Source organism: Oncorhynchus gorbuscha, linkage group LG20 (assembly GCF_021184085.1).
Source record: "Oncorhynchus gorbuscha isolate QuinsamMale2020 ecotype Even-year linkage group LG20, OgorEven_v1.0, whole genome shotgun sequence".
Lineage (NCBI taxonomy): Eukaryota > Metazoa > Chordata > Actinopteri > Salmoniformes > Salmonidae > Oncorhynchus > Oncorhynchus gorbuscha.
Window position 1 is genome coordinate 23950044 of NC_060192.1, and position 26895 is coordinate 23976938.

At 43.0% G+C, this 26895-nt stretch overlaps 1 protein-coding gene across 2 annotated transcripts in view; it reads left to right on the top strand.

Moving 5' to 3' along the window:
• The window catches only part of LOC124006660 (GRB10-interacting GYF protein 1-like), a 31135-nt gene that overhangs the window by 2039 nt on the left and 2201 nt on the right, over positions 1-26895 (top strand). Inside the window, exons 4-24 of one of the 2 annotated variants that reach the window (XM_046316707.1) lie at positions 406-453; positions 579-708; positions 826-924; positions 1119-1227; positions 1344-1458; positions 1552-1757; positions 1879-2063; positions 2164-2296; positions 2384-2548; positions 10850-11007; positions 11166-11406; positions 12439-12638; positions 13688-13785; positions 13859-13950; positions 14924-14997; positions 15088-15441; positions 16206-16381; positions 16513-16673; positions 22580-22743; positions 25891-25938; positions 26090-26198. In XM_046316707.1, coding sequence (XP_046172663.1) covers positions 406-453; positions 579-708; positions 826-924; positions 1119-1227; positions 1344-1458; positions 1552-1757; positions 1879-2063; positions 2164-2296; positions 2384-2548; positions 10850-11007; positions 11166-11406; positions 12439-12638; positions 13688-13785; positions 13859-13950; positions 14924-14997; positions 15088-15441; positions 16206-16381; positions 16513-16673; positions 22580-22743; positions 25891-25938; positions 26090-26198 — 3065 coding nt within the window. The remainder of the gene's footprint in view (positions 1-405; positions 454-578; positions 709-825; positions 925-1118; positions 1228-1343; positions 1459-1551; positions 1758-1878; positions 2064-2163; positions 2297-2383; positions 2549-10849; positions 11008-11165; positions 11407-12438; positions 12639-13687; positions 13786-13858; positions 13951-14923; positions 14998-15087; positions 15442-16205; positions 16382-16512; positions 16674-22579; positions 22744-25890; positions 25939-26089; positions 26199-26895) is intronic. The other variant, XM_046316708.1, reaches the window with a different exon arrangement.

Below are 26895 nucleotides of genomic sequence, written 5' to 3' on the forward strand. Positions count from 1 at the left end.
CCATAACAAACTCTTCTGTTTCCTCATTGGCCCATTCCCAGCACACTGCATTCTATCCTCCATTTTCTCTTTCCCCATTGGCTTGTTTTCAGAGTGAGTGCATGACCTTGGTCATTTCAGTTTTAAAAAGAGAACCACATTGTGTTTATTAATGATTCTTCAACTTGTATATAGCTAGCTTAAAATAATGGAATGTCGCAAGTTGTCCTTCAAAATGCCTCAATCAGCAGGTGTTTACACTTAGTTGGGCCTGTCCTTATCCCTACTCCAATCATTTAACAAGAGCACCCGCAAACATAAATTCTTGCTACATTGCCAATAATTCATCTCAAAATTGTACTAAAAGATAATCATTGGCGTTGTATTGTGTACTGTTTTTATTCTGCTCCTGCTTGTTGCCCTTAGTTGTCTAGGGGAAGATAATGGGCGATGCATATCCAACTTAAACTTGAGGTGAAGATAATAGATGGATATAGTCTTACACATGGCCCAGTACTATTATGTCAGTAATAATGATTGCATTTGAAGTGTTATTTATGCATGCATGGATTGTGCTGATGGTGATTTCTTCTCCCCAGGCTCCGTGCACTATCCAGAGGGCGGAGTGTGACATCCCCCCCTCCCTCTCCAGCATTGCCAAAGTCCAAGCTGGCTGATTACCGCTATGGCCGTGAGGAGATGCTAGCACTTTATATCAAAGATGACAAAGTAAGCTTATGTAATGAGTGATTCACTCTAATGAGGATTCCAATACGGCTGTTTGTGTTAAAGGTGTCTGGCCAGTTATGACTAGTGGGTTTGAAGTAAACCAAACTGTGTTCCCAGCCCCCAGAGGATATCACGCAGGATAAGGAGTTTGCTGCTATCCTGCAGGATGAGCCTGTGCAGCCTTTGGCACTGGAGCCTCTAACTGAGGAGGAGCAGGTGAGACTGCAGGAGATATAGGAGTGGTTATTGAGTTAGAGGTTTGCTGCTCTGATCCCTGAGAAGTATTTGGCCAGGATTAACTCTCAGATCTTAGTTGCTACTTTCACCCACGATGTGCTGATCCTGTTTCAGTGTATGTTGACAAAATGTCTTTCTGTGTCAACGTCATTTTCCTTCCTTCTGTCCTGCAGAGAAACTTCTCCATGTCTGTGAACAGTGTGGCTGTGCTGAGGTTGATGGGAAAAGGAGGCGGGGCCGCCCCTGCAGGTGTGGCCAAGGGTCGTGGAGGAGGCATCAGAGGTAGCGGTGCAGTTAGTCACCACCTGGAGTGATCAGGACGGTGCAACTTTACATATGGAAATGTATTAACCGGCCGACTAGGCCCCTGAAGGAATTTCTTATGTTTGTTTGGGCAGGGAGAGGAAGAGGTGAAGGTGCATTCTACCAAAGAGCTCCTGGAGGTCCTGATGATGGAGAGGTGGGCTTCGGTCGTGGCCGAGAAATGCTCCGCAGCCAAAGCTGGGATGACCGGTAGGCTCACTGTCCTATACTATGCTGCCCTCGCCCCCAGATGGTTATCATTCGATCATATTGATGGTTGTTTATCGTCTTTCCTTCTGTCAGAGCTGAGAGGCCCAAGTTTGAGAAGCCAATCAGGCGTGCTGAGGTAGTGCGTCCAGGGTTTGAGGAGGCGGGACCTCTTGGCAGGAAGGACTCCTGGCGTGCCGACAGTGGTAACTGGCGTACCCTTCGGGAGGAGGAGGAAGAGGCAGCAGCAGGAGGAGGGGGAGAGCAGCCAGCTTGGAGAGTTGCAGGAACCCGTCGTGATGGTACACACTGACACACACCTAACCACTCACACACCCTCTACTTAAGACTAATGTTGTGTATACTTTGCATGTTTTCCATGTCTGGTGGACACTCCTTCTCAAATCAAAATCACACACACAGATGGGGGTCCTCGGTCTGCAGGCTGGCGTGATCATGGCGGCCGGAGGAAGTTTGAGTTTGACTTCCGTGACAGCGAGGGCCCCCGCAGGGAGGACGACAGGGACGGCCTTCCTGAATGGTGCACTGATGAAGAGGATGGAGAGATGGGCACCTTTGACTCCTCGGGGGCCTTCATGTGCATCAAGGTGTGTGTTGGCTGGCAGGCATTATTTCTCTCTGTTTGTCTACGTGTGTGTGTTTGCATGTTACTTATGTCTATTCTGAACCTTATGCTTGTCTGAGCAGAAAGGCTCCAAGGGCACCATCACTGAAGAGGATCTGGAGTTTGAAGCTCTAGAGGAAGATGAGAATGGTCAGGAAGTCAAGGACAACGGTCAGGAAGGCAAGGACAACTATAAGGATAACTACACTGACGGAGGTGAGACCCTTTCCCTGGCTATAGTAAACAACTAACAGAATAACTTTCTGCTTTCGTAGAATGCACATTCACCCTCTTTCTCTCTAGATGAGTGTGAAGCAGCATGTGAGGGGGTGGTCAAGTACAGGACTCCATCTCCTCCTGCTGTCTCGGCCCCTCCCTCCTCAGACCCTCTCCCTGACCCCTGTGCCCCAGAGGCTCCCTTGGCACCCATCTCCCACCCCTCCAAAACCAACCACGTGCCCACTCAAGGTAAATATTGAATTCAGGGCTCTAAATTTAAAAAATAGTGTTAGTGTGTTCCCAACTTAAAGGTTAGGAGCAGCACATAACATTTAATAGCACCAGAAAATAAGATTTTTTTTAAATTGAGATACAGCCTATATTAATTCTAGCTACTTTTGAAGCACATGTTGTGCCCTAAACTAACATGTAAAGACATGTATTTATTATAAAAGCTAAAATGTTTAAACAAATACCTTTCTTTGAAATTACGAAGTCGTTTGTGGAATATTAGGTTTCTACATTGTGTAAAAGCACTATGTTTCTGTTGATACATGTACACTGTGTCTTTAAAGATGTCAGGTTTGCCATGATGACATGCAAGAGATCTAAAAGTAACACCTGCCGAATGTGGGTAGATTTTGGCATTGATGGGTAAAATATCTTTCATCATCCACATTGGTGGGTTGTCAGGGCTCCACAATGCAAGCATTCCATTCGCATTTGCGAATAAAAATAGAAGTTAAGTAGGAGCACATTTATAGCAAAATAGATGCTGCAGTAGCTATTTTCAAAGTGTTTGTCATTTTGTTTCTTAGCTGGTAGCTAGTCAGACAACGAACTACAATTCTATAATTTATAAACAAAAAAAATGTTTGTGAGAATATGCATTAGTCTGAAGCCGAAAAATAAAGGAAATTCACATGAACATCACAATGCCTATTCCACCCATGCTCTACCAAGATTTTCCACCACTCAGCTTTGACCTACTACAGTAGCTGTGTTGGTGTTATGCTTCAAACTATGTGTAGGCAGTTTTGTTAGGGTTCAAACCTTCTCAAACGGCCTCATTCATACTCTTAGAGGAGGTGCTTCCACAATAATGTGATTTGTACCGCATACAAGGTAGAGTTTTGGATTCTTCATACACCACAGTAAGACATCCCATTACGCTACCTTTTTTAATGCTTTGTAAAATAATCAATGAATGCAAGCTTTGCTTTTATACTTGCAAGACCATCAGGCTTGATTGACCTGTTTTGTTTGTAGTAATGTGGTGCATGCCTGTATTTCCTTAAACCTTTATTTTAGCAAAACAAGTCATTGAGTTTAAAAAATCATAACATCCTATTTTGATCAGTAGGTAGCCAACATAACAGCAGGTGGTGTGTTGTACACACTAGCTCAGAGCCTGTCTGCATTCCTGGTTTCTTTACCTAATGTAATATTGAATTAAGCTCAGAACCACTTGTCTTTCAAACATGTCCCTGTTTTATCAATTGCAGTGCTAATCAATAGAGGTCGACCGATGAACACTTATTTTAACTTAATATAATACATCAATAAAATCAATTTAGCCTCAAATAAATAATGAAACATGTTCAATTTGGATTAAATAATGCAAAAACAGTGTTGGAGAAAGTAAAAGTGCAATATGTGCCATGTAAAAAAGCTAACGTTAAGTTCCTTGCTCGGAACATGAGAACATATGAAAGCTGGTGGTTCCTTTTAACATGAATCTTCAATATTCCCAGGTAAGATGTTTTAGGTTGTAGTTATTATAGGAATCATAGGACTATTTCTCTTTCTACCATTTGTATTTCATATACCTTTGACTATTGGATGTTCTTATAGGCACTTTAGTATTGCCAGTGTAACAGTAGCTTCCGTCCCTCTCCTCGCCCCTACCTGGGCTCGAACCAGGAACACATCGACAACAGCCACCCTCGAAGCATCGTTACCCATCGCTCCACAAAAGCCGCGGCCCTTGCAGAGCAATTGGAACAACTACTCCAAGTCTCAGAGCGAGTGACGTCACCGATTGAAACGCTATTAGTGCGCACCCCGCTAACTAGCTCGCCATTTCACATCGGTTACACCAGCCTAATCTCGGGAGTTGATAGGCTTGAAGTCATAAACTAACGGGTGGCATCCCTAAGTCTAAATATTGCTGTTACATTGCACAACCTTCAATGTTATGTCATAATTACGTGCAATGAACGTAAGAGAAGTGGCACAATTTCACCTGGTTAATATTGCCTGCTAATCTGGATTTCATTTAGCTAAATATGCAAGTTTAAAGATATATACTAATGTGTATTTATTTTAAGAAAGGCATTGATGTTTATGGTTAGGTACAGTAGTGCAATGATTGTGCTTTTTTCGCAAATGTGCTTTTGTTAAATCATCCCCCGTTTGGAAAATTTGTCTGTCCTTGTTAGGAAGAAATAGTCTTCATAGTTCGCAACGAGCCAGGCGGCCCAAACTGCTGCATATACCCTGACTCTGTTGCAAGAGAAGTGACACAATTTCCCTAGTTAAAAGAAATTCATGTTAGCAGGCAATATTAACTAAATATGCAGGTTTAAAAATATACTTGTGTATTGATTTTAATGAAGGCATTGATGTTTATGGTTAGGTACACGTTGGCGCAACGACAGTCCTTTTTCGCGAATGCGCACCCCATCAATTATATGCAACGCAGATAAACTAGTAATATCATCAACCATGTGTAGTTAACTAGTGATTTTGATTGTTTTTTATAAGATAAGTTTAATGCTAGCTAGCAATATACCTTTGCTTCTTAATGCATTCGCGTAACAGGCAGGCTCCTTGTGGAGTGCAATGTAAGGCAGGTGGTTGGACTAGTTAACCATAAGTTTGCAAGATTAAATCCTGAGCTGAAAAGGTAAAAATCTGTCGTTCTGCCCCAGAACAAGGCAGTTATCCCACCGTTACTAGGCAGTCATTGAAAATAAGAATGTTTTCTTAACTGACTTGCCTAGTCAACCTTTCTAGCGCTGGGGTTCCTTGCAGGTTTACAGCGAAAGCACCACATGATTGTTCGGTCATAGCCAAGTCGAAAAAACACGACCATTTTTCCAGGCAAAGATAGTAGTCACAAAAAGCAGAAATATAGATCAAATGAATCACTAACCTTTGATCTTAATCAGATGACACTCATAGGACATGTTACACAATACATGCATGTTTTGTTCGATAATGTCCATATTTATATCCAAAAATCTGTTTACATTGGCGCCTTACATGCAGTAATATTTTGATTCCAAAACATCTGGTGATTTTGCAGAAATACTCATAATAAACATTGATCAAATATACAAGTGTTATTCACAGAATTAAAGATAATTCTCCTTAATGCAACAGCTGTGTCAGATTTCAAAACAACTTTACGGAAAAAGCATAATCTGAGAACGGCGCTCAGAACCCAAAACAGCCAGAGGAATATCCTCCATTTTGGAATCAACAAAGTTAGAAACAACACCATAAATATTCACTTACCTTTGATCTTCATCAGAAGGCACTCCCAGGAATCCCAGGTCGACAATAAATGACTGATTTGTTCCATAAAATATTAACTTTATGTCCAGATAGCCACTTGTTAGCGTGTTCAGCCGAGTAATCAATCTTCATGAGGCGCAGGCACTTCATCCAGACAAAAACTCAAAGTTCCGTTACAGTCCTTTAGAAACATGTCAAACGATCTATGGAATCAATCGTTAGGATGTTTTTAACATAAAACATCAATGTTCCAACCAGCGAATTAATTTGTCTTCAGAAAAGCATTGGAGGTAGAGGTAACTTTGTCGGGAGCGTGCGTCATGAAACCAAGGCTCTCTGCCAGACCACTCACTAAAAGAGTTCTTATGAGCCTCTCTTTTTTAGTAGAATCCTAAAACCAGTTTCTAAAGACGGTTGCCTTCCAGTGGAAGCCCTAGGAAGTGCAACCTCATCCATATCTCAATGTGTATTCGGTAGGCCAAGCTTTGGAAAAACTACAAACCTCAGATGTCCCACTTACTGGTTGGATTTAAGATTTAGATGCACTATTGTAAAGTGACTGTTCCACTGGATGTCATAAGGTGAATGCACCAATTTGTAAGTCGCTCTGGATAAGAGCGTCTGCTAAATGACTTAAATGTCATGTAAATGTAATGGATTTTTCTCAGGTTTTCGCCTGCCATATGAGTTCTGTTATACTCAGACATCGTTCAAACCGTTTTAGAAACTTCAATGTTTTCTATCTAATAATAATATGCATATATTAGCATCTGGGACAGAGTAGGAGGCAGTTCACTGAGCACGCTATTCATCCACAAGTGAAAAGACTGCCCCCTATCCCAAAAAGGTTAAATAATGGTGTAAAAAAAAAAAATTGTCCTGATCGGCGTGCAAAAATACCGATTTCCGATTGTTATGAACACTTGAAATCGACCCTAATTAATCGGCCATTCAGATTAGTAGGTCGACCTCTACTAATCAATAGACAGTTCAATGCCTCTGTTAAAATAATATGCAGCTTAATTTTCTTTGTGCAATAAAGATGGCGACACAACAATAATACACATTTACAATAGGCCTATATCTAAAAATACATACATCCAAATATATATATATATATATACAGTACCAGTCAAAAGTTTACACCTAATCATTCAAGGATTTTTCTTTTGACTATTTTCTACATGGTTGAATAATAGTGAAGACATAACTATGAAATAACACATATGGAATCATGTAGTAACCAAAAAAGTATTAAACAAATCTAAATATTTTAAACTTGAGATTCTTCATAGTAGTCATGGTTTGCCTTGATGACAGCTTTGCAAACTCTTGGCATTCTTTAAACCAGCTTCACCTGAGATTATTTTCCAACCTGTCTGTTCCCACATATGCTGAACACTTGGCTTGCTTTTCCTGTTGAGAAACAAATGATAGTCCCACTAAGCGCAAACCAGATAGCATGGCGTATCGCTGCAGAATGCTGTGGTAGACATGCTGGTTAAATGTGCCTTGAATTTTAAATAAATCAAGACGGTGACACCGGCAAAGCACCATCACACCACCTCCATGCTTCATGGTGGGAACCACACATGCAGAGATCATCCGTCCACCTACTCTGCATCTCTCAAAGTCACTGTTGGAACTAAAAATCTCAAATTAGAACTCATCAGACTAAAGGACAGATTTCCACTGGTCTCATGTCCACATTTTTGCTCATTACTTAAAAATAAACAGATCATATTTACATAAGTTTTCAGACCCTTTACTCAGTACTTTGTTGAAGCATCTCTGCCTTTTGTCAAACTCCAGACTGGCTGTCGTGCCTTTTACTGAGGAGTGGCCTCCTTCTAACCACTCTACCATAAAGGCTTGATTTGGTGGAGTGCAGCAGAGATGGTTGTCCTTCTGGAAGGTTCTCCCATCTCCACAGAGGAACTCAAGAACTCTGGCAGAGTGACTATTGGGTTCTTGGTCACCTCCCTGACCAAGGCCCTTCTCCCCCGATTGCTCAGTTTGGCCATGCGGCCAGCTCTAGGAAGAGTGGTTGTGGTTCCAAACTTACATTTACTACACAGTGTTCTTGTGGACCTTCAATGCTGCAGACATTGTTTTGGTACCCTTCCACAGATCTGTGCTTCAACACAATTCTGACTCTGATCTCTACAGACAATTCCTTTGACCTCATGGATTGGTTTTTGCTCAGAAAACTGTGGGACCTTTATATAGACAGGTGTGTGTGGCTTTCCAAATCATGTCCAATCAATTGAATTTGCCACAGTTGGACTCCAAGTTTTAGAAACATCTCAAGGATGATCAATAGCCTGTTTTTGCTTTGTCATTATGGGGTATTGTGTGTTAGATTGCAGAGTTTTATTTAATCCATTTTAGAATAAAGTTGAAGTCGGAAGTTTACATACACTTAGGTTGGAGTCATTAACTCGTTTTTCAACCACTCCAACTTTCTTGTTAACAAACTATAGTTTTGGCAAGTCGGATAGGACATCTACTTTGTGCATGACACAAGCCATTTTTCCAACATGTTTACAGACTGATTATTCCACTTATCTGTATCACAATTCCAATGGGTCAAAAAGTTTACATACACTAAGTTGACTGTGCCTTTAAACAGCTACGAAAATTCCCCAAAATTATGTAATGGCTTTAGAAGCTTCTGATCATCAGACATCATTTGAGTCAATTGGATGTGTACCTGTGGATGTATTTCTAGGCCTACCTTCAAACTCAGTGCCTCTTTGCTTGACATCATGGTAAAATCAAAAGGACTCAGCCAAGTCCTCAGAAAAACAATTGTAGACCTCCACAATTCTGGTTCATCCTATGGAGCAATTTCCAAATGCATGAAGGGGGGGGGGGGGTGCAGCATCATGTTGTGGGGTGCTTTGCTGCAGGAGGGACTTGTGCACTTCACAAAATAGGCATCACGAGGCAGGAAAATGATGTGGATATATTGAAGCAACATCTCAAGACATCAGTCAGCCACTGGGAATGTGATGAAAGAAATAAACGCTGAAGTCATTCTCTGCTATTATTCTGACATTTCACATTCTTAAAATTAAGTGGTGATCCTAACTGACCTAAGACATGGAATTTTTACTAGGATTAATTGTCAGGAATTGTGAAACTGAATTTAGCGTATTTGGCTAAGGTGTATGTAAACTTCCGATTTCAACTGTAAGGCTGTAACGTGACAAAGTCGGAGTCTAAATACTTTTCCATTTTACCTCTGGAGAGTATGAATTAAGCTATTTGAAATGGTTTGAATCTGCAGCAACCTGCCTACACATAGTTTGAAGTACAATACCAACATAGTTATTACTGTAGTAGGTCAAAGCTGTGTGCTGGAGAACCTTGGTAGAGCATGGGTGGAATCGGCATTGTAGTGCTGATGTGAATTTCCTTTTTCGGCTTCAGACCAGTGCCTATTCTCTCTTAAAACAGTTTGTTTTTACTTTCCATGGTTTCTCACCGGAAGGTTATTATGCAACATTATATTATACAACATTATAATTAAGCAATAAGGCCCGAGGGGGTGTGGTGCAGTGTATATGGACAAAATTTCGCAGCTAAGGGCTTTGACACGACACTGTGTACCTGGACACAAAGGGGAGCATTATTACTTTTAAAAATGGTTACCCATGTAATTAGAATAGTATAAATAGATGTTTTGTCATGACCGTGGTGCATATGGTCTGATATACCACGGCTTTCAGCCAATCAGCGTTCAGGGTTCGAACCACGCAGTTTATTATACAGCATAACACATGCTCTCCTTGTGAAACTTCACAATGTTGTGCATTTTTATTTATTTTATTTATTAAAATCCCAGTTCATAATCTTACTCATCATTGCTCAAAGCAAGGAATAGTTTTCACGGCCTGCCACATCTGACGAGTGTCAAAATATGCTTTCACACTCGTCAGATGTGGCAGGGCTTGAAAACTATTATGGACTACAAAGGGATATCCAGCTGCGAGCTGCTCTGTGACGCGAGCTTACCAGATAATAATAATAATAATGAGGTAAATGCCTTTTTATGCTTGCTTCGAGGCAAGCAACACTGAAGCATGCATGAGAGCACCAGTTGTTCCGGACGACTATGTGATAACGCTCTCGGTAGCTGATGTGAGCAAGACCTTTAAACAGGTCAACATTCACAAAGCCACTGGGCCACACGGATTACCAGTGTCAAAACAAGTCAAAACATTTTTGCCACCTGCTAATGTATATTCATGTGACATGAGTGACTCAAACAAACTTGTCTGTGTCATATTTTTTTTTTTCTAAATAGCTCTCTAAAATATGCAATGACTGACATGACAAGGGAAACTGACACATTACTCAATTTAGAAATTGCACCTTGTGCATTCTACTATTAGAACTTTAAAGAGGAAGTTGAAAGCTGGACTGAGTCTCCATCTCCCTCCAAAAAGAAAAATAATGTGGTGTGCCTCACAGTTTGGGGAACCACATACTAATTTCAGTATCCCGGGTTTACATTTACTAAGTTATGTCTATTTTGAGACCAGGCTGGCACACAGCAAGTCATGTACGCAAGCGATGAATCTGTTTTAACCTGGTGCAGTGTGTGGAACCCCCTCACTACGTTTTACTTGTCAATGGAGATTTCAGACTTTCTGTGAAATACACTGAAAAGTGATTTAACACAGTGTTGATCAGTCAGCACACAGGAGAGGGAGTTTAGTCTGGAGACGGAATGTATTCAACACGTGTTTGACAGCATCGCTGTTTCAATCTGGTTCTGTTTACATGTGCGTTTGGGATTCAACCATTTACTGTAGTCGGTTCAACATAGCTAACTTACTGTTTCCTAATTTGTCATTTGCTTCCTCATGTATGGTTTGTGTTGTGGTCTTGGTTCTTTGTGTGGGCATCAGTTTGTATCTGCTCCAGAGAATGTTTCACCTGTATGCTCAGTAGTGGCCCTAGTACAGTAGTTGTACATGTCTCATCCCCTCTCCCCCTGTTCTCTCTGTGGTCTCACAGGTAGCTCACCTCCGGGGAGTGGTGCTCAGCTCAGTCCAGACCCTTCCTCCTCTACCACCACTTTCTCCAGCCTGATGCCTCCTCCCTCCTTTGGATCTCTCCTCCCATCAACAGGGGGAGAAGTGGAGGAGGACGAGGGCATGAAGCACTTGCAACAGGTAGGGTTGCATTATCATGTCAATTAGACATGCATTAATTTTTACATCCAAGTACTGGATTTATCGTCAGGATTACGATTACACTTGATATACTGGCTGATTGTGAGGTAGTGTTATGTAAATGTTCATATTTTTTTCATCCTCTCCCACCCTTGTAGGAGGCTGAAAAGATGGTGGCATCTCTGCAGGACACATCCCTTGAGGAGGAGTGTTTCACTCAAGCACTGCAGGAGAGCCACAACATTACCTCCCAATCTCTCACACACCCAGCCCCACACTCACACACACACACCGCTGGACACACACACTCCCACTCTGCCCATAGGGACTGTGCCCTGCCCCTCTCCCACGAGGCAGCCATGAAGTGGTTCTACAAGGACCCCCAGGCAGAGATCCAAGGTAGACGCACACATTCACCATTTTTAGAAATTTGGAAAGTATTCAGAAGCCTTGACCATTTCAACATTTTGTTACATTACAGCCTTATTCTAAAATGGATTAAATGTTGTTTTTTTCTCATCAATCTACACCGAATACCCCATAATGACGAAGCAAAAATCGTTATTATTTTTGCAAATGTATTAAAAAGGAACTGGAGTCAAATGTAAGCGTTCAGACCCTTTACGCAGTACTTTGTTGAAGCACCGTTGTCAACGATTACAGCCTCGTGTCTTCTTGGGTTTGATGCTACAAGATTGGCGCACCTGTATTTGGGGAGTTTTTAGGTCTTTCCAGAGACGTCCGATCGGGTTCAAGCCACTCCTGCATTGTCTTGGCTGTGTGCTTAGGGTCGTTGTCCTGTTGGAAGGTGAACCTTCGCTCCAGTCTGAGTTCCTAAGCGTTCTGGAGCAGGTTTCCATCAAGGATCTCTCTGTACTTTGCCCTTTTCAGCCTTCCCTTGATCCTGACTAGTCTCCTAGTCCCTGCTGCTGAAAAACATCCCCACAGCATGATGCTGCCACCACCATACTTTACTGTAGGGATGGTGCAAGGTTTCCTCCAGACGTGAAGCTTGGAACTCAGGCCAAAGAGTTCAATCTTGGTTTTATCAGCCTAGAGAATCTTGTTTTTTAAGTAAGAATGGGAGTAAACGCTGAGGTACAAATGCTGATAGACATGCCAAAGATGACTCAAAGCTTTAATCGCTGCCAAAGGTCCTTCTACAAAGTATTGATTCTGGCATGTGAATACTTACGTAAATGAGGTATTTCTGTATTTTATTCTCAATAAATTTGCAGTAATGTCTAACAACATGTGTTGAGATGATGAGGATCTAAAAATGAATTTAATACATTTTGAATTCAGGCTCTAACACAACATGTGTAATAAGTCAAGGGGTTGGAATACTTTCTGAAGGCACTGTACATATCAATTTGCATATAATACCATACAGATACTTTTTCATATTGTTTTGTCATGACCCTGGTCCAGGTCCCTTCTCCACTGTGGAGATGTGTGAGTGGTTCCAGGCAGGCTACTTCTCCATGACACTGCTGGTAAAGAGGGGTTGTGATGAGGGCTTCCAGCCCCTGGGTGACGTCATCAAGATGTGGGGGCGCGTGCCCTTCTCCCCCGGCCCCTCCCCCCCACCCCTGCTGGTGAGACAGCCTCCACCACCTCGGGGGTCCTCTGTGAGTCAGCGAGCACACGTCTGTCTGGGTGTTTCTGTTTACTGGTGGTTTGTTTAGTGGTGTGCGTGTGTGGGGTTAGTTTGTCAGTTAACCCAGGTACAGCAAAGGCACAGAGATACTTGACTGTGGTGAACAACTTTTATTTGAATAAGTAAAGTATCAAAGTATATATTGTCTCTTGTAGCTGTATCGTGTATCTAGCCAGGACAGATAATCAGTAGTGTATCTGGTAGGGATGCACCGATATGCCATTTTTTTCCTTGACAAAAAAAACAATACCGACTTGATTAAAAAAATTTAGCGGCCTTTTTAAGCATTCTAGTACAGTTAAATAGTTGAAACACACACACTGACCAAAAAGTTATTTTGTTGGCATTTACGTATGTCCCCATTACCAGTAAAACATAATCAAAACCTATTTATTTCATTTACTTGCTGTGCTGTTTTGTTGTTCAGTCTCAACCAGGATTTCATCATACGTGTCAAGCAATGAAGTTTCAGCTGTGTCTGTCCGTGACCTCTCTTCCTTGATGCACACTGTCACTGTGTCCGTGTCCAGCTGGCTAACATTTCACATAAACCCTGTTTCTTGTCTGCATCAAAGTAGCGCTCCTAGTAGCAAGCATTGATCATGGTGGCGACACAGTAAAGAGGCTCTGAGAGTATGCCACTGAATCGCTTGTTCACAGCCACTTGTAGAGTACTTTTGCAAGTTTTAACCCCTCTAAAATGTTCTTCCTCTTTCAAATGACTGCTCGACTTGAACTTGTTTAGTTGTTGGAACTGTGTGCTTAGAATTTTTCTGCTTTTCTTCTGTGTAGCGCTGTATTTTTGTAGCGTCATCTACCTACGTTATATAGGTATGCACGACAGCTTTGACATCGGTTTTGCGCTAGACATCTGGTCGATGTTGCCATTTTTAGGTAATATCGGCCGATTCTGATATGCTTACCAATTTATATTGTATATCCCTAGTATTTGGTGTGCTTGGTGGTTTTCTAAAGCAGTGGCATAGTTGGTACGGTAACTCTGTAGGTCTTGTTCCGCAGGGCAATATGGACCAGGAGCTGCTGAAGAAACAGTTAGAACAAGCAGCCACTGCAGCTTTATACCAGCAATTGCAGATAAGGTTTCAGCACATGAACAGGTAGGCGCAAACACACACACACTGGATGTATATGAGGGTATTTGTGAGTGTACTAATGTGTTTCTGTTTTCAGGAGTGGGGAATCTAGCATGATGAACAGGTCCATGTCAGTACCAGATAATGGGTCTATGTGGGACATGCGTACCTCAGCCTCCCAGCAGTCAGGTACTGAAAAGGAACCCGCTGCATCATTATCTGCTTCACATACACCTTTTTATATAAGCACACTTTATACAGATGCGGTCAAATATATTGTTTCACGTTCTTCAAAAATAATTTATCATTTAAAACTTTTGGTGTTAACACGTATTTGTTTGATTTACAACTGCACAGAACCACACAAAAAAACTCTGGAAAATTATGATTTTTCAATTCAAAGGCAAAAATGGCCTGGACTAAATTGTTAAGATTTCAAATGAATTTGGTTGGAGGCAAGGTCATTCTCAGCAAATGTAATTTATCCTACAGCTGGTAAGTTGCTGGTGCCTACAGGGTAAAAATAGCCATTCAACCAGTTTTGAAGAGGACATTCTGCTCCATTGCACTCCATTTTCAAGTGCAAGGGTGCTAATATATTTTACCATATTTGTATAAGGGGGAAACTTAGTCAGTTGTACAACTGAATGGCTTCAACTAAAATGTGTCTTCCGCATTTAATCTAATCTCTGAATCAGAGAGGTGTGGGTGGCTGCCTTAATCGACATCCACTTCTTCAGCGCCCGGGGAACAGTGGGTTAACTGCCTTGCTTGGGGGCAGAATGACAGATTTTGACCGTGTCTGCTTGGGGATTCGATCCAGCAACCTTTCGGTTACTGGCCCACACCAAGCACACGCTCTTGCATATCTTCCAAGACTGATAGACCTCAGCTATACATCTTTTCATTCACCCAGATGTCCTTCTACATGGGGTGGCAGGGTAGCCTAGTGGTTAGAGCGTTGGACTAGTAACTGGAAGGTTGCAAGTTCAAACCCCTGAGCTGACAAGGTACAAATCTGTCATTCTGCCCCTGAACTGCCCCTAGGTCATCATTGAAAATAAGGATTTGTTCTTAACTGACTTGCCTAGTTAAATAAAGGTAAAATAAAAAATAAAATGTTGCCATTGTATGTCAGTAATGTGTTTGTGGCCTGTTCCAGGAGGTGAGGCCAACCTATGGGACTTAACCATGAGTCATTCCACTCAGGGGCCATCTCTGGAGCAGCTACAGAAGGTACTGTCTTTATTGACTTTGTCCCCCCTCTCTCACCCTCTCTCTCCTCTCTTTCTCTTGCTGACTCTCTGTTCATCTCTTGTACCTCAGCTCCAGGACCGGCGTGAGGCTGAACTCAGGGCCAAGCGAGAGGAGGAGGAGAGGAAGCGGCGGGAGGAGAAGAGGAGGCAGCAGGAGGAGCAGAAGAGGCGTGAGGAGGAGGAGCTGTACAGGCGTAAGCAGCAGTGTCGGCAGCAGCAGGAGCTGATCCTGAAGCTGCTGCAACAGGCCCAGCCCGGGGGCCCAGGGTGTATCTCTGGGTCAGGGTCAGGGACTGTGTGGAGTGGCCCCCAGGTCTCAGCGCTCTCCAACAAAGGCAAGAGCCTCAGCCTGCTGGAGCTGGAGACCGAAAGGCTGCTCAAACAGCAGGCCCAGCACCAGAGGGCCCAGCAGCAGAGGGACAGGGTGAGGAACCCCCCTTCACACGGGCTGTCCTGCTATGTCTACAGGGAGGTTTTAAAAGTGTAGTAGTTTCCTGAGAGGAAATGTGTGTTCTGAGGATATTTATTACAATGCCCATAAGTGTAACCAGCAGGACCTAAAATTACCACCTGCCAAATGCCAGTATTGGCATGTAAGGTCTATTTCAACAGCCACGTTGGCAGGTGGTCAGGACTCCACAATGCAAACATTTCTCTCGCATTTCTGTTGTTCTGCCCCTGAACAAGACAGTGAACCCACTGTTCCTAGGCCGTCATTGTAAATAAGAATTTATTCTTAACGGACTTGCCTAGTTAAATAAAGGTAAAAAAGACGAAAATATATATGTTTGGGTTACTGTACCACCAACTGAATTTTGCTTTGCCCGGAGTACCCCTAAAGTACCCCCTCGTGCATTTTACCAGTAACCCCATAGACCCATGAGTCTTCTCAAGTACCCCCCGTGAATAGGCTAAGTAGCCCCAGTGACCCTAGTACCCCTGGTTGGGAATCACTGGTCTAATTGACTATGAAGTCTACTAAAGTGCGACTTTGTCCATCTGATTCTTGGCTATTTACATTGTTTTGTTCATAAACACGTTTTTCAATGTTTTGAGTTTGCTTCAAGCGAAGACACACTATGGGGGGGGGGTGTAATTATGGCAAAAATATATTTGGGCTGGTGGACCAGGCCCTGGTAACCAGTAGTGTGACCCATGTCCCTCTGTTATTTCTCTGTCTTCCTCCAGCATGGAGGCCTGTCTATGGGTCAGTGGGGTGAGGGCTCTGTGGGCATGTGGTCTGGTGGGGGCATGGAGCCCAAAGGCAGCTCTGGAGGTATGGGTGTCTGGGAGGAGGCTGTGAAGAACCAGAACAGCCTCCGCAACATGGGCATGAAGAACAGCCGCAGCAGCCCCTCTCTTAGGTACACCTCACTGTGTGTGTGTGTGGTGCATTGTGTTTACCTCTGTTTAAAGCTGTGTGTTAACGTTTTGTGTGTATGTAAACTGTTTCAAGGCCTGTGTGTGTAAACATTGTTTCCGTGTCCACCTGCAGCGAGCAGTACATGTTAAGGAAGAAGCGTACAGAGGAGGAGGACAAATTGCTGAAGCTGCTGCAGGGCATGAAACCCCAGGACGGCTTCACCACCTGGTGTGAACAGATGCTGCACGCGCTCAACACCTCCGCTAACAACTCCCCCTCCTCGTCCCTGGATGGTAACGAATGCTCCACCTCTTTCACTTCATCACTGGCTCTGTGTCCCTGTGACCGGCCCCATGAATATACTCAAATATAATGTCATCACTCATTCACACTATCTGGGTGTGCACCAGCTCATGCTTTTTATCCCTCTAATCACTCTGACATCAATGCAAATATATTCAAAACGATTTCCTTTCCGCCCCCCCAAAAAATATGAAAAGCCGATCAATTTTGCTCCGGCTAATTGTCTGGGAGAAGAAAAAAAGCCCTATTGCAAAAAATAATAGTTGTTAGCCTATTAATAAATGGGAAATACCAGTCGATGGAAATACATTTGACCGGTCATGCTTATCTGTCTATAGGTTAGTTAGCATAATTAACCTATTTGCATCAGTCCAGCATCTTATCACATGCTCACAGCATACAGATGGAGCCTAGTTTCAGCTGAAACCCTGCCAGACAGCACTAGAGCAACTGCTATAGCTCCTCAAACAGCATGTTCATTGCTGCTGTAGTGAAACATGCTTTTATAAGTCCAATCATTGCATAGCAATTCTAAATATTTTTCAACTGGTAATTGAAGTGCACTTCCCATTCGTCATTCAAATGCATAGGCAACGGTAGGCAGGCATCAGAACCACTTTGCAATGAGCTGGAGGCAGTAGGCTATGCATATTATGAGGCATGTCTTGCCTTGCTTCAAAAGCTAAAAATCCGACCATATCGTGGAAGCAATTATTTTATAAAGACTTCCATATGCCATTGCAACCTGATGCCTATTTCTCTCATGTTCTATTTGTTTTCAAATCAACTTTCAATGTCCAGCAGCCAAAGGCACAGTTCTAGTCATATTAGCAACCCATGCTAGTTGTTGCATCTTTAGATCTCCGCTCTTTCAAAATTTTGAATGGATATTTCATCTGTCAAATGAAACCGGTTGCGTGTGCGATGCGCTTTTGACAACGTTGTGGAATGAACATTCTCGTGTAACCTACTGTCTTGTGCACGTTGCTGCGCTTATGATGTGAAGAAACATTTTGCATCAGCCTTAGGGCTGTATTACCGCCACACTGGCGGTCACGAGTCATGAAGGAAGTCAAATTCCACATGACCGCTTAGTCAAGGTAATTAGGCTTCTCCAACCTCTGATGCTGCTGCTGGTCATTTGTAGCCTACCAAACTTGTAGCCTACCAAAATTGCCTGCTACTCAGCACTATTGTCCCTCTAATCACTGGCTCAGGTCCGTACTGCATCGCCATGCGCCTCCCAAATTTTGTAACAATGCAGTGGGCTCTGTATAACTCCGCATTGACATTATTGGTTGAGGGCGGTATATCCTGTAGAAAGAGAACAAACTCACTTCCTTGACAAAAGCTCTGCACTGCTTCACAAAGCGTAAGTAAACTCAGCAAGAAAAGAAATGTCCCATTTTCAGGACCCTGTCTTTCAAAGATAATTAGTAAAAATCCAAATAACTTCACAGATCTTCATTGTAAAGGGTTTAAACACTGTTTCCCATGCTTGTTCAATGAACCATAAACAATAATTAATGAACTTGCACCTGTGGAACAGTCGTTAACCTCTCTAGGGTATGTGGGACGCTAGCGTCCCACCTGGCCATCATCCAGTGAGATTGCAGAGCGCCAAATTCAAATACAGAAATACTCATAATTCAGAAAAGATAGGTTTAAAGATGAACTTCTTCTGAATCCAACCATGGTGTCAGATTTTTTTAAATGCTTTATGGTGAATGCATACCATACAATTATTTGAGAATATAGCCCAGCAGACAAATCATTACAAACAGTAACCAGCCAAGTAGAAGAGTTACACAAGTCAGAAATAGAGAGAAAATGAATCCCTTACCTTTGATCTTCATATGGTTGCACTCAGAAGACATTAATTTATTCAATAAATGTTCCTTTTGTTCGATAAAGTCTATTTATATCCAAAAACCTCCGTTTTGTTTGCTCGTTTTCTTCAGTAATCTACAGGCTCAAACGCAGTCACCACAGACAGACAGAAAATCCTAATTGTATCCGTAAAGTTCGTAGAAACATTTCAAACGATGTTCATAATCAATCCTCAGGTTGTTTTTAGCCTAAATAATCAGTGATATTTCAACCGGACAATAACATCGTCAATATAAAAGGTAAACAAGAAAGGCACTCTCTCGGTCTCGCGCATGAAAAAGCTCTGTGACACGGCAGGGTCCACTCATTCAGACTCCTCTTACTCCCTCATTTTTCAGAATACAAGCCTGAAACAATTTCTAAAGACTGTTGGCATCTAGTGGAAGGCATAGGAACTGCAATTTGAGTCCTAAGTCAAAGGATACTGTAATGGCATTGAATAGAAAAATCTCAGGTTTTTGCCTGCCAAATCAGTTCTGTTATACTCAGGCACTATTTTAACAGTTTTGAAAACTTTAGTGTTTTATATCCACATCTACCAATTATATGCATATCCAATTATATGCATATCCTATCTTCTGGGCCTGAGTAGAAGGCCGTTTAATTTGGGCACGCTTTTCATCCAAATTTCCAAATGCTGTCCCCTACCCTAGAGAAGTTAAGACACTAACTGCTTACAAACGGTAGGCAATTAAGGTCACAGTTATGCAAACTTAGGACACTAAAGAGGACTTTCTACTGACTCTGAAAAACACCAAAAGAAAGATGGCCAGTATCCCTGCTCATCTGTGTGAACATGCCTTAGGCATGCTGCAAGGAGGCATGAGGACTGCACATATGGCCAGGGCAATACATTTCAATGTCCGTACTGTGAGATGCCTAAGACAGAGCTACAAAGGGACAGGACGGAAAGCTGATAGTCCTCACAGTGGCAGACCACGTGTAACAACACCTGCCCAGGAGCGGTACATCCGAACATCACACCTGTGGGACAGGTACAGGGTGGCAACAACTGCCCGAGTTACACCAGGAACACACAATCCCTCCATCAGTGCTCAGACTGTCTGCAATAGGCCTAGAGAGGCTGGACTGAGGGCTTGTAGGTCTGTTGTATGGCAGGTCCTCACCAGACATCACCGGCAACAACGTCGCCTATGGGCACAAGCCCACCGTCGCTGGACAGGACTGGCAAAAAGTGACGAGTTGTGGGTTTGTCTCACCAAGGGGATGGTCGGATTCACATTTATCAACGATGGAATGAGCGTTACACCGAGGCCTTTACTCTGGAGCGAGATCGATTTGGAGGTGGAGGGTCCGTCATGGTCTGTTGCGGTGTGTCACAGCATCATCGGACTGAGCTTGTCATTGCAGGCTATCTCAACGCTGTGCGTTACAGGGAAGACATCCTCCTCCCTCATGTAATATGCTTCCTGCAGGCTCATCCTGACATGACCCTCCAGCATGGCAATGCCACCAGCCATACTGCTTGTTCTGTGTGTGATTTCCTGCAAGACATGAATGTCAATGTTCTGCCATGGCCAGCAAAGAGGCCGGCTCTCAATCCCATTGAGCACGTCTGGACCTGTTGGATCGGAGGGTGAGGGCCCCCCCCCCCAGAAATGTCCGGGAACTTGCAGGTGCCTTGGTGGAAGAGTGGGGTAACATCTCACAGCCAGAACTGGCAAGTCTGGTGCAGTCCATAAGGAGGAGATGCACTGCAGTACTTAATGCAGCTGGTGGCCACACCAGATACTGACTGTTACTTTTTGATTTTGACCCGCAGTTTGTTCAGGGACACATTATTCCATTTCTGTTAGTCACATGTCTGTGGAACTTGTTCAGTTTATGTCTCAGTTGTTGAATCTTATGCTCATACAATTATTTACACATGTTAAGTTTGCTGAAAATAAATGCAGTTGACAGTGAGAGGACTTTCTTTTTTTTGCTGAGTTTAGTATGAATTCCCTGACTGCTGCTGAGGCCGTATCACCGTAAATGCTGCATGGCCTATGTAGACATTGGATTGATCATGCTCCCAGATGCACAATGCACTTGTCTCTCCAGAATGCGCGTTCTCTCGCCAATTTGTGCACATTCATTGTTTCGTAATTTAATTGTGTGAATTGTTTGACTGTTAGTATATATTAATTCCCAATTACATAAATTACCAGTACAGTACATTTACCCTTCATTCCTATAATTTCTAAAATATTTACCCTTCATTCCTATCATATTTAAACTACGATGTTTGTTACTTTGGTGACTGTAATTTCTGTCAATGCATTCAATATTATTATTTCAGCCTTCCCATTCTCATTGTCGGAGTGCACAACCTATGCTAAATTTGTGAGAAACGAGTTTGTTTATTTCATTCCATTTACAAGTTTTGTGAATTTAGTCAGCGTCTTATGTCTGGAGCACTCCTGTCAAAATAAGGTTTTCTTCGCCTCAAACAGCAAGCAAACAGTCTGTTTTTACATCCATTAAGAATTACAGTGGTTCCTTCATTGTATTCAAAAAATCTTTCCACCTCTCTTTCGATAACCACTTGGACTGAAAGGGAAAAATGTCATGCTCTGATCAAGTAGGAACGTCATAAAATAGGTCTTCCTGATTACTTCAGTGCTTGACTTGGACTGAAATAGTTTCCGGTACTCATTTTGGGTGCTGTTTGTTTATATACTGTTTATATCCAGGATGTATAACATCCTGCCGTGTTTCGGAGTCCCATAGGGCAGCGCACAATTGGCTCAGCGTCGTTCAGATTTGGCCGGAGTAGGCCTTCATTTTAAACAAGAATTTGCTCTTAACTGACTTGCCTAGTTAAATAAAGTAAAAATATTTAGTGCAAGAGCTCCACAATACCTTTGAGCTAATATTCTATAAGAGGAACAGGAGCTCAAGAAGTTGAACATTTGAGGTGCCTGTACTCAGCTCCGGTGAGCTCCTGTCCAAGTCAAGAACTGCTTCTTATCCCATGCACAAATAGCCTACAGCTGTGTCTGTCCTGAGCTCACTGGCACGTTGTAACTCTGAGCGCCCAGAATATTTTATATAATGTTGCAAGTTCGCTAGCACATTCGGGCTGGACCCAAGTTACTAGTTGAGCCAATGTTTAAAGTTTGTTGCAGACAGGCCGTGTGTAGCCGTTGTGATTTATAGGATATTTATTTTTATCAACAGATTTTCTACCTGCAGGAAGCAATGTTTTTATTTGTTGGCTTTGTCGGCTATTTTTTACGTAGTTGGCAATGACAATAGAAGTTACTTTTTAGGTTTGTATCATTTTAATTTAGATAGAATTTTGATTAACCACATGACAATGATTTTATTTTTTTAACCTTTTATTTAACTAGGCAAGACGGTGCAGAACAAATTCTTATTTTTAATGGTGGCCTAGGAACAGTGGGTTAACTGCCTGTTCAGGGGCAGAACGACAGATTTGTATATTGTCAGCTCAGGGGTTTGAACTTGAAACCTTCCGGTTACTAGTCCAACGCTCTAACCACTAGGCTACGTTATAAAATGGTTTAATGAAAATGTGCATATGAAAACCATAACTGGCACACAGATCGGTAGAAATGGTAAGATAAATTGGCATTCCACATGAAAGGTTGTAGACTTTTTTTCCTCATGGTTATCTAGCTCTCCTGTGCCCTCTTGAGGCATTTGTCTTATTTCATCAAACCGTAAGCTAAATGCATAGTTGATTTTATTAAAACGCATAAGGTATGTCTATCTATGGAAATATGCACGTTTGAAATTTTAGACCAATGAATTGGTCTAAAGAACAGACTGCTTTCGGTCGACCAAGATCCATTTTAGTCGGGGGCAGCCCTAATTAAAATTTTGCTGCCCGGCACCACATTTTCCTAAAAGAAACTTGGCTTCACACCTACACAAACATCTCCTCCGTTGCCAGACTCCCTGGCTCCAGAATTTCCTCTCTTGCTCAACCTTTTCCCCTGGTTTTAAGTGTAAATGTCTGTGGTCTTCCTGTGAGCAGTAGCCACCATCGTGGCCTATCTGAAGGAGGTGGAGTCTCCCTACGAAGTCCTTGACTTTATCCGCTCCTACCTGGGCGACACTGTGGAAGCCAAAGAGTTTGCCAAGCAGTTCCTGGAGCGGCGTGCCAAACAGAAAGCCAACCACCAGAGGCAGCAACAGCAGGTGTGTGTTATATGTATATTGAACAAATATAAACGCAACATGCAACAATTTCAAATATTTTAGCGTTACAGTTCATGTAAGGAAATTAGTCAGTTGAAATGAATTCTTTAGGTCCTAATCTATGGATTTCAAGATGGGAATACAGATATGCATCTATTGATCACATGTACCTTAAAAAAAAAGAAGTAGGGGCATGGATCAGAAAACCAGTCCAGTATCTGGTGTGACCACCATTTGCCTCATGCAGCATGACACATCTCCACATTGAGTTGATCAGGCTGTTGATTGTGGGCTGTGGAATGTTGTCACACCCACTCCACTTCAATGGCTGTGCGAAGTTGCTGCATATTGGCGGGAACTGGAACATCGTACAAGTCGATCCAGAGCATCCCAAACATGCTCAATGGGTGACATGTCTGAGTATGCAGGCCATTAAGGAACTGAGAGATTTTCAGCTTCCAGGAATTGTGTACAGATCCTTGCGACATGGGGACGTGCATTATCATTCTGAAACATGAGGTAATGACAGCGGATGAATGGCATGACAATGAGCCTCAGGATGACGTCACGGTATCTCTGTGCATTCAAATTGCCATAGATAAAATGCAATTGTGTTCGTTGTCTGACGCTTATGCCTGCCCATACCATAACCCCACCACCACCATGGGGCACTCTGTTCACAACGTTGACATAAGCATACGACGCCATACATGTCTGGCATCGGCCCGGTACAGTTGAAACCCGGGACTCATCTGTGAAGAGCACTCTTCACCAGTGGCCATTGAAGGTGAGAATTTGCCCACTGAAGTTGGTTACGACGCCAAACTGCAGTCAGGTCAAGACCCTGGTGAGGATGACGAGCACGTAGATGAGCATCCCTGAGACAGTTTCTGACAGTTTATGTAGAAATTCTAGAGTTGTACGAACCCACAGTTTCATCAGCTGTCGGGGTGGCTGGTCTCAAACGATCCTGCAGGTGAAGAAGCCGGATGTGGAGGTCCTGGGCTGGCTTGGTTACATGTGGTCTGGGGTTGCGAGGATTCTCAAGTTATGGTATCGAAATGAACATTAAATTCTCTGGCAACAGCTCTGGTGAAGATTCCTGCGGTCAGTTGCACGCTCCCTCAAAACGTGAGACATCTGTGGCTTTGTGTTGTGACAAAACTGCACTTTTAAGAGTAGCCTTTTGTCCCCAGCACAAGGTTCACATGTGTAATGATCATGCTGTTAAATCAGCTTTTTGATATACCATAAATGGCAGGTGCATGGATTATCTTGGCACTAACAGTGATGTAAATGCATTTTTGCACAAAATCTGAGAAATAGGCATTTTGTATGGAATATTTCTGGTATCTTTTGTTTCACCTCACGAAACACGGGACCAACACTTTACATGTTGTGTTTATATTTTTGTCCAGTATAATAATAAATATACACTGCTCAAAAAAATAAAGGGAACACTAAAATAACACATCCTAGATCCGAATGAAAGAAATATTCTTATTAAATACTTTTTCTTTACATAGTTGAATGTGCTGACGACAAAATCACACAACTTATCAATGGAAATCAAATTTATCAACCCATGGAGGTCTGGATTTGCAGTCACACTCAAAATTAAAGTGGAAAACTACACTACAGGCTGATCTAACTTTGATGTAATGTCCTTAAAACAAGTCAAAATGAGCCTGAGTAGTGTGTGTGGCCTCCACGTGCCTGTATGATCTCCCTACAACGCCTGGGCATGCTCCTGATGAGGTGGCGGATGGTCTCCTGAGGGATCTCCTCCCAGACCTGGGCTAAAGCATCCGCCAACTCCTGGACAGTCTGTGGTTGGTGGATGGAGCGAGACATGATGTCCCAGATGTGCTCAATTTGATTCAGGTCTGGGGAACGGGCGGTCCATAGCATCAATGCCTTCCTCTTGCAGGAACTGCTGACACTCCAGCCACATGAGGTCTAGCATTGTCTTGCATTAGGAGGAACCCAGGGCCAACCGCACCAGCATATGGTCTCACAAGGGGTCTGAGGATCTCATCTCGGTACCTAATGGCAGTCAGGCTACCTCTGGCGAGCACATGGAGGGCTGTGTGCCCCCCCCCCCAAAGAAATGCCACCCCACACCATGACTGACCCACTGCCAAACTGGTCATGCTGGAGGATGTTGCAGGCAGCAGAACGTTCTCCACGGCGTCTCCAGACTGTCACATGCTCAGTGTGAACCTGCTTTTATCTGTGAAGAGCACAGGGTGCCATTGGCAAATTTTCCAATCTTGGTGTTCTCTGGCAAATGCCAAACGTCCTGCACGGTGTTGGGCTGTAAGCACAACCCCCACCTGTGGACGTCGGGCCCTCATACCACCCTCATGGAGTCTGTTTCTGACCGTTTGAGCAGACACGTGCACATTTGTGGCCTGCTGGAGGTCATTTTGCAGGGCTCTGGCAGAGCTCCTCCTGCTCCTCCTTTCACAAAGGCAGCGGTCCTGCTGCTGGGTTGTTGCCCTCCTACGGCCTCCTCCACATCTCCTGATGTACTGGCCTGTCTCCTGGTAGCGCCTCCATGCTCTGGACACTACGCTGACAGACACAGCAAACCTTCTTGCCACAGCGTGCATTGATGCGCCATCCTGGATGAGCTGCACTACTTGAGCCACTTGTGTGGGTTGTAGACTCCGTCTCATGTTACCACTAGAGTGAAAGCACCGCCAGCATTCAAAAGTGACCAAAACATCAGCCAGGAAGCATAGGAACGGAGAAGTGGTCTGTGGTTATCACCTGCAGAACCACTTCTTTATTGGGGGTGTCTTGCTAATTGCCTATAATTTCCACCTGTTGTCTATTCCATTTGCACAACAGCATGTGAAATGTATTGTCAATCAGTGTTGCTTCCTAAGTGGACAGTGATTTCACAGAAGTGTGATTGACTTGGAGTTACATTGTGTTGTTTAAGTGTTCCCTTTTATTTTTTGGAGCAGTGTATATTCTGTTTAGCATACTATTTTATTCAAACCCTGACCACTACCCACTACACTGGCATTACAAGCGCCATGCTCTACCAACTGAGCTACAAAGGACATGTTTGGATGATGTTTGTTGTGTGGGATGTGTAAGAGCTTATAAGTAACCAACATCCCTCTCCCCCACCAGTTATCAAAAGAAGTTCCAGGACTGTCTGTGAACAACTTTCCTCTACAGGTAGGCTCCACCTTAAGTCATGACCAACACTCTTTTTATAATATCAATCTATACTTTTCTAATGTTTTGAGCACCTATTGGAATTTGCAAATACCCAATACATTGTCGGTAACCACATTTTTCTCTCTTCCCCCCTCTCTCATCTGTGTAGTCCATGTTCCAGGCAGCCCAGATGGGGAAGGGAGGAATGTATGACAGCCAAGCTGCAAAGATGAAGAAGAAACAGACCATGATGCTTCACTCTGACCCCAGCATCTTAGGTATGCGGACACTCAGTCAATAATACATACAGTATATTTATTAAATGTCTCGCAGCACAGTGAAAAGTAAACTAAATAGAGTGAAGTAATTGAGTAGTGGATGTTTTTATATGCAGGTGTTAGAGTCTTATCAAAGAGTAATAACTGGAAGAAGGACAGTCTATTCATCCCATTGGGTCGTATAGCTGCAAAGACAAGATATGACGATACATATCTTGTATCGTCATATCTACACATCTAGACAGCCGATACATGTCTGTTGCTAGGCAGGAACTTAATTGGTTCCTCTCACTGGTGTAGTCATGGTCCTGCCTGATGCTAGAACCTTCATGTATATGTGTAAAATAGCACTGTAGTAGCAGGGTCGCTAGGGTGTGCCCCTCTGGCCCGCCTCTAAGGTTTCTTCTCACTCCTGTTGACTTGACCTCGAGCCGAATTCCTTGCTCCTCCGTAGTTCTGCAGTTGGCCTGCCTTATCAAAAACTAACTGTTGCCCTTCGCCTCCCTCAGTAGCTTTCCATACTCATTCCATATTCACCCTTCATTGACACAGAACATAAATAGTTATCATACATGTAATGTAATCAGTTAGTTCATCCTCAACTAGCCTACATGGTTAAATAAAGGTTAAATAAATGTTAAAATATATAGTGATATTTATGTATTAAGTTACTCTCCCATTTTGGGTTCTATCTACA